At 39.4% G+C, this 8,091-nt stretch overlaps 2 protein-coding genes across 4 annotated transcripts in view; both read left to right on the top strand.

Annotated features, from left to right (window-relative positions):
• The first annotated feature begins 1,781 nt into the window (after nucleotides 1-1,781).
• Nucleotides 1,782-4,761, top strand: rpl38 (ribosomal protein L38). The gene is made up of 5 exons (XM_046069915.1): nucleotides 1,782-1,880; nucleotides 2,087-2,113; nucleotides 2,740-2,800; nucleotides 3,106-3,228; nucleotides 4,691-4,761. Exons 2-5 carry the CDS (start codon nucleotides 2,111-2,113, stop codon nucleotides 4,714-4,716), a joined length of 213 nt encoding a protein of 70 aa, XP_045925871.1. The 5' UTR covers nucleotides 1,782-1,880; nucleotides 2,087-2,110; the 3' UTR covers nucleotides 4,717-4,761.
• A 918-nt stretch (nucleotides 4,762-5,679) lies between these two features.
• The window catches only part of ttyh2 (tweety family member 2), an 86,219-nt gene continuing 83,807 nt past the window's right edge, over nucleotides 5,680-8,091 (top strand). For all 3 annotated transcript variants that reach the window (XM_046069914.1, XM_046069913.1, XM_046069912.1), the window contains exon 1: nucleotides 5,680-6,094. In XM_046069914.1, coding sequence (XP_045925870.1) covers nucleotides 5,966-6,094 — 129 coding nt within the window. In that variant the 5' untranslated portion in view covers nucleotides 5,680-5,965. The remainder of the gene's footprint in view (nucleotides 6,095-8,091) is intronic.

Raw genomic sequence — 8,091 nt, 5'->3', positions numbered from 1 at the left:
TATCTACTGGTTGTGTCCCTGATTATTTTAAAACGGCTTGCGTGAACCCACTTTTAAAGAAACCTGGTTTAGATCCCTCCCTCCCACAAAATTTTAGACCAATTTCAAAACTGCCTTTTATTGCAAAGATTTTAGAAAGAATTGTGTCCAAACAACTGCTCACTGTACTGGAAAATAACAAATTATTTGAAAAGTTTCAATCTGGTTTCAGGAAGTACCACAGCACTGAGACTGCCCTGCTTAAAGTCACCAATGACCTTTTAATGTCTGCTGATGATGGTATGTGCTCAGTCCTGGTACTCCTGGACCTTAGCGCTGCTTTTGACACCATTGATCACAACATCATGGTAGACAGACTGAGGCACTGGGTGGGGATCTCTGGTACTGCCCTAGAATGGTTTTCATCCTACCTGTCAACCTGTCATAACAACTATGTCTCTTCGTTCTGTCCAGTTAAATATGGTGTGCCTCAGGGGTCGGTCTTAGGACCCATTTTGTTTTCCTTGTATCTGCTTCCCCTTGGACATATTATCCATAAACATGGTATTTCTTTTCATTTTTATGCTGATGACACACAAATGTACTTGCCCGTCAGATCTCCAGACCCTGGAATGCTGAGTTCACTTACCGACTGCCTTTGTGAAGTTACAAAATGGATGTCAAATAATTTCCTCCAGCTGAACTCAGACAAAACAGAAATCCTGGTCATTGGGTCCCAGCAGATGGCAGTGACAATACTGATGACTGATGACAAATACTGCCATTTACTGGTTTCCTAGTAAATCACATTAAGCCTGTTGCAAAGAACCTTGGTGTTTGGTTTGATAGTAATTTAAATTTCGAGCAGCACACCACAAAGATTGTTCAATCATGTTTTTATCAACTTAGAAATATAGCAAAAATTCAATCTATGTTAACTTTTAAGGACACCGAGACCATTTTACACACCTTCATCTCATCACGACTGGATTATTGCAACAGCCTTTTCACTATTTTAACCCAAAAATCTACTGATCGACTCCAGACTGTCCAGAACTCAGCTGCCAGGCTTTTAACCAGAACAAAGAAATATGACCACATTACTCCTATTTTAGCTTCATTACACTGGCTCCCAGTATGTTTTAGAATTGACTTTAAAATGTTATTGATCACTTTTAAAGCTCTTCATGGCCTCTCGCCTTGTTATATTTCTGACCTTTTAGTCCCGTACACACCACCGGCACGTACGCACGTTGAGATCCTCAGGCAGAGGTCTGTTGTCTGTTCCAGAGTCTCGACTGAAATCTAAAGGGGAAAGAGTGTTTGGTGTCAGGGCCCCGAGGCTCTGGAACAGCCACCCGGAGGAAATCAGGTCGGCTGAGACAGTGAACTCTTTTAAGTCCCTTCTTAAAACATACCTTTTATAGGAGAGCTTTTCCCGATTTTATTTGACTTTATTTTATCCCTTTTATTTTATTCTATTTTACTTATTTTATATTTATCTTAAATGTGTATTTTAGTCTTTTCAATGTTTACATGTTTTTATCTTGTATTGTTTTTGTATTATTGTCTCTTGGGTATTATTGTCTTTACACTTGTTAAAGCACTTTGTAATTTGTTTTTGACAAGTGCTCTACAAATAAAGATTATTATTATTATTATTATGTGTCCATCTTGACGATTTGAGCACCAAGCATCATCGATGTGCGATATTTAACACGTATTTATATTTAACTACTCTGTAAACGCAGAACACCCATCCTAAACAAATTTCGATATGACTTTACACAGAGACGTTTGCGCGTTTCTTAATATTGGCCCTCTGTATCTGCCGTAGCACTGTATAAAAGCATCTTTAACCGGAAGTTCCACCCCTTTCCATCCCCTCTCTGGCAGACTGAGTGAGTTTTACGTTCACACATAAACAACATAACGATTTCAATCATCATCCATCCTCTTTAACGCAAATAATCACATGCATGTTACTGCCAAAGCATAGGTAGTTCATTCATCAGCTAAATGACGAAATGATGATTTGCTTTCCAGCACTTTTCTTTCCGATGTTATAACCGATAAACTGACTCCATCTTTCTCTGGTCCTCCACAGCGCTCAGTCCGCTGACACGGCAGCATGGTAAGGACGTGTTCTCATTTAAACACTTCAGTGGCTACGTGTACATAGCTGATAATGCTGTATCTTGTGTATGTCGACATGGCGAAACTTCAAATGTGTGTTTGTGGTGACAAATCAATCGACATGTCCTATAAAGTGGCTAGCATTTGGTGATTAGCATTAGCATAATGCCGCTAGCTTGGGACTCCCGGCTAAAGCCTGTTACAGAGGATGGAAATGTTCGCCAGCCAATACCAGCATTCATACATGAACGATGATGTGTTAACTGTTAAATCAATTTAACAGTTGAAACTAAGTTTGGTCAGCTGTAACTTAACAGCCGTTCCCATCTGCTGCAGGCTTCAGTTTTACGTTAGCTAATGATGGCTAGCTTAACGTAACTGACGTTGGTTACCTTAAATGAAAACCTGTTTTTGCCGTCAGCAAGACGTCCAAACATCTCAGGCTGATGTGCTCGTGATGCATTCACAGTCTTGCAAGAGTAATGATGGACCTAGTGCTGAGTTTCGATTTCTAACAGAAACGTCAGTTCCACCGGTCCCCTAACATTAATTTACAGTTGAGCCACAATCTGTTCATTTTGATGCTTTGTCTTGATTGTTCCTGCTCTGTTGTTTTATTTGTAGCCTCGCAAGATAGAAGAAATCAAAGATTTCCTGTTGACGGCCAGGAGGAAGGATGCCAAGTGTAAGTTAAACTCTTGTCTGGCCTGCCTATCCTGGTTGATGTACATGCTCAGTTTTATGGGTCTGTAAGTCCCCAAGTGTAGTTTACTATTTATTGCTGAGGAAATAAGACTGTCAGTTGGTACTTTAAATTTATTCCAAATGATTTCTAGTGTAACATTGAGTCTAAAGTGAGTGCTCAGCAGGTCTGCTCAACATGCAAGCATGTGAAATTTCCATCCATCTATGTCACAGAAGTTTAAATTGTGATTCAAGTAGAGGTTCCTGTTGTGTTGAATCTGAACTGGCTTCATTATCTTCCTTCAGCCGTAAAGATCAAGAAGAACAAGGACAATGTTAAGTTCAAGGTGCGCTGCAGCAGGTACCTGTACACCCTGGTCATCACGGACAAGGAGAAGGCGGAGAAGCTCAAGCAGTCTCTGCCCCCAGGTCAGTATTAGAAGTTATAACAAGTCAGCTTGTGAAGCAAACTGAGACACAGCAGTCTGGAAAATGCAGTCTTGGTTTGAACATGGGAATCCCAGTTGGCAACATAGTGAAGGGTTTTTGGATTTAAATTAATTATATACATTTGACTTTTAGATTGTTTGGTTTACATCTTCCTTGGGTCTAATTTAAATGTACTATGTAAAGTTTTGGACCGCTGCTAGTTTAGTGTATGTTCCTATGTGGGTCACAAGGATGAACATGTACACTACAAGTAGTGGTAGTGTGATATATATTCCTTTTGTCTACAGAGGATGTCTGTAGCCATAGTAACACATTGTAAAGGAAGCAATGTGCTCATAAAAATCAAATTGATGTAAATGGCAGTTTTCCAAACATTCATAAAAACGTACTGCAGATGTTTTACATGTGTGACATGGATTCCACGTGTTTATTCGGCCTTTGGAACAATACCAGTGCATCTTACTTGAAAACAAATGTATAAACTACTTTTTAAAATAAACTCGACTGGCTTTGTACCATTTTATATGGGATGATTCCACAGAGGCTAGATATTCGGTACTCATAGAAAATGATAAACTGCAACTTTAAGTACGATTGCAGACACTGTTGCCAAGGTAGTTTACAGTTTTAGAACAAAATTCTTGAGGCTGCTGAAGACGATTGAAATTGGAGACAGGAGCCAAAATGACTGAATGTTAACATTCAATCGTTACGTATGCCCAAAAAAAGCATTAACAATAGGGAACTGTAGTCGACATTTTAAGATGACTAACGGGGCTTTAAATATACACATTATACAAAACAGGTGATTTGTTCACTGGTGTACAGGTATTGCTTTGATTTGAATATATGATGAGCTACTTGGATGGATCTTCTCCATTAAAAGGTCACTCGTGAACCCTGGTGCTGGTGGGGCTTTACTGATGAATTTAAGTATTTTTCATTCTGTTAATCTGAATGAACTTGTGACAAACGTGTTTCTCCAAGTGTTAACTGTTGTATGCTTTGGCTGCTTGAGCATTGTCAAAGCAAATGTAACTCGAGGATTGCGCTTCTGATAAGGATGCAGCTCTAGTCCAGTAAAAACACAAGCAATGTGTAAATAAGTGTTTGATCTGTTTTTAGGAGATCTGCCAAGCTCAGATTCAAATATGATTAGTGTACTTTAACTGCATTTATGAAGTTGAATAATAGGTGGAATTGTTTTTGCAAAACTAATTTGTAATTTAACATAATCATTTTACAATAAATCGTGTAGCAACCATTCTAAGTAACGGCATGACTGAAGCCAGGCTGTCGCGTTGGATGTTCAGTGAATAGATTTGTAGGTGTTCATTAGCGAAAAATACAAGTGTTTGGTGCAGAAAGAGTGCCCCTGTCTTTTCTGGTGTGATGTTTTCATGGCAGTGAATATTTTCTAACCTTTTCTTTGTCTTTACAGGTCTGGCTGTGAAGGAGCTGAAGTAAATCCGTGATGTACAGAGAATTGTAATAAAAAAATTTGAAAACTGAGTTATTTGTCTGTGGTGTTTGTCCACTGTATTTTCATGCCCTGATCCAAACATAATGGCCCGGAAGGATGGAAAAGCTGAACTGCATCATTGTGGTGTTTACATTGTTTATGCTTTTCTACAAATTCTGGTAGTCATGTGTCCATTGAGAACATGTGCTTAGTGGTTGATGTTCTATAAAAGATTCATTCAGGCTTTTTTCAATAAAATGCCTTGCACATAATTTAATTTACAGGAAATTAATTTGAACATCTATATAAAGGGGCTGCCACTGTCAAACACTTCTAAAATATATTTAGAAAGATTTAACTTGGCAATCGACAGCGGATCAATCTGTTTTGTGTTTTATAAAATAGGCTACAACTTTAGTGCAGCATTGCACAAACATGCTATTCAAAGATTACTATATGCACACTTCTGTTGTAGATAAACCTGAGGACAGGGTTTAGAGTGGATGAAGTGATCTGTAAAACCTGTGGTTTGACTTCACTTTACAGAAGTATCTACAGATGTGAAAAAGGCTGTAGATAGTCGCCAACCTCTATTTTTACAATTTGTGAGATAAACGTTGCAAGTATTTGACTCAGACATCCCCTACTAGTAGAGGAATTAAAGTATATCTGTATGTGAAAGTCCTCTGTAATCACCCCAGTTGTCCGCTATGTGGCAGTGCAGTAGCTCGTTCCGCAAAGAGAAACTGATAAAACTTAAACAATTAAGTATTATGTTGAGATTAAAATTATATTTGTAGCGAGTGAATATGTGTATTTGTTGACTATACTTGTAGACTATACTACTCAGAGAGGCTGCAAACTGTTATTTCTAAACTCCACAGCGGGGCGTCTGCGCGCGCCCGTATCCTCATGTTCTTTCAGTGCGCGTCACCGGTGGTGACGGTTGTGTGTGTTTGGAGCGGCTGTCGGTCGGATAGGAGCTGTGGGTCCGCGGAGACATGGGCGCACTGTGATTATTTCTTGTTTTATGAAAAAAAAACTCTACTTTGCAACTACACTGCTGTCTCTGCAGGACTTCTTGGACGTTTTCTCTCATGTGTGACTGAGAGTGTTTCCACAAACGAGCATGCTTTGATCATTGTCTTTGTTTGATATGAAACGGGATTAAGATCTCCGGCAGCGGACCGAACAGCTCGCGTTAGTAAAGGGAGGCTAATTTAGGCTGTAGCCTAACTTTTTCTCGGGGCAGGGATGTCTTCGGCTCGGGTGGATTATATTGCGCCCTGGTGGACTTACTGGCTTCACAATTTTCCTCACATCAACCTGAGGTTTCAGCCCATTGACAACGGCTTCCAGCCTGAAGAAGAGAACTACCAGCAGGTCAGTAGAAGGAGAGGGGACATGGGGCTTTATCAGGAGCCCCCTTATCAAGGTCACAAGTAACAGGGACACACATCATTATTGCTACTGTGACAACGTTTCTCGCTTTCTGTAATTATCCTTAAATATAATGCTTATACTTTAACTGTGGAAACCAGTTGTAGGGTGTTCATCACCATTATGTTTTATGCTGCCTCAGATTCAGATTACAGTTTGAATTATTGATGACAAAAGTGGCCCATAATGTCTGTGTGAGTGTCACCCAGTGCACTTAAGTGGTAGCCACCTTGAATAGTCCAGATATCCAGTCCCTTAGCTCAGTGAACCAAGTCAAGATTTTTTGAGTTATTGATGCTATAGATCATCATGTTATCATTAGTGGTCTTTCCAAAAGAAATCCATACTCCTCTTTGCAAAATTTGTATTAAAACACTAAGTCACGTTTTATTCTAAGGAATTGTACCGACATGTTGATTGCTGTAGAGACAGAACAAATAAGTTGACATTGTGTGTTTTGGAGAGACAAAGAGAGAGGATCAGGAACCACTCTTGTGCGAATCTTGGCATCTAGATGTGTTTCACCCATGGGAGTTCCCATCTAACTCCAGAGGCAGTGACAGGGCTGTTTCACACAGCTATGAATAGGGCTAGGATCGACGTTGGATGACTAATGACCTGCAAGTTAACACATGTCAAATACTATGAGTGTTTCATTATTTCAAGGTCACAGCTTAGCCTCTGTCAGTGAATGTAGGCACATCATGCTGAGAATAAATGACATTTAAGTTCATTGCTGCAGCATTTTAGCACAGCAGTGTTCAGCATGAGGTAAGGGGACCTTCAGGGTCCAAGTGAGTCAGAAAGGGTGCCTAAAGGGGCATAAAGATGTCAAAGTGTTTAATTTTAGAAGTGAAGTGACAGACAATGGAAGAATTGGTTATGGGAATCACATGTGTGATGTCAGTCAAATGTAAAATAAACATGAACTAGCAAAAGGATACACTTGCAGATATCAGTTAAATTTAGACTAATAATCCCGGAAGGGAAGGAAGGATACCATCATTTACTGTACAAAAATCTGGGCAGCAGGATGGAGTTGTATTGGGGAAAGCAAGCTGCAACTGCTTTGATTAGCTGAAAGACATGACGATCAATGACAGACCTTAAAACAAACCTATGCAACTCTTGCTGTATAACAACCACTATAGCCACAAGTGACAATTACAGGATAATGGCAAATAAAATGTAGTTTTATAGTAACAAACTGACTTTAGTGATGTCAGTTTTTCACAGCAAAACCTAGCTGAAGTTTGCTAACATTAGCTATTAGCCACTATAAGCCACTGGTCATAGCAGACCAAGACTGGAGCAATTTAAAACATATATATATATATAACTTTTAAACAAGCAATAGGTTTTTTTCACAGCAGATATTTTGACTTGTCGCATTAGAAAAAGCCTAGTTGTCACCAATAATGTTAACAATTGCTCCGTTAATATCCATATAGTGAGACAACGTGAACAATATACTTTTAGGTTTTGGGCCACTTGGGGGGAGTGGAAACAAGCTGTAAACACAATACTGGCTTATTATGTTGATGTAGCGAACTTGTAAGAATAGTTGCCAATTTACACAACCTGAAGATACGAATAAAAATTAACATTATCATTCATTCGGAGTTGTGTTTCTGGTCCCAATGTACGCCTAATAACTTATTTCCTTTTTGCTCAGTTTTGGGACTCCACCAACTCCCGAGGGAAACACGTTAGCCTCTAAATGCTCCATTATGTCCATATGATACTCATTAATTTTGTCTGCTGTTTGTTGCAGAGCAGGAAGTGTACATTAACAACAAAGATTGAAAGCTGTCTTAGTGTCTACAGCCCAATCACATCTTACAGCACTGAAACATTGGCTTTAACATTAGCTGTGATTCTTCCCTTTGCTGCTGTCTCTTCACCAACTGTGGTAGATTGATGCATTTCTGCTCTGTAAG

Source organism: Micropterus dolomieu, linkage group LG14 (genome assembly GCF_021292245.1).
Source record: "Micropterus dolomieu isolate WLL.071019.BEF.003 ecotype Adirondacks linkage group LG14, ASM2129224v1, whole genome shotgun sequence".
NCBI classification, from domain to species: domain Eukaryota; kingdom Metazoa; phylum Chordata; class Actinopteri; order Centrarchiformes; family Centrarchidae; genus Micropterus; species Micropterus dolomieu.
The sequence above is the reverse complement of the archived record's forward strand: the minus strand, read 5'-3'. Positions and strand labels throughout refer to the sequence as shown.

Excerpts from the sequence above, each read along its gene's own strand:
- rpl38 (XM_046069915.1), top strand. Across the intron at positions 2,801-3,105 it reads CAGGAGGAAGGATGCCAAGT|CCGTAAAGATCAAGAAGAAC; the intron begins GTAAGTTAAACT and ends ATCTTCCTTCAG. Across the intron at positions 3,229-4,690 it reads CAAGCAGTCTCTGCCCCCAG|GTCTGGCTGTGAAGGAGCTG; the intron begins GTCAGTATTAGA and ends TTGTCTTTACAG.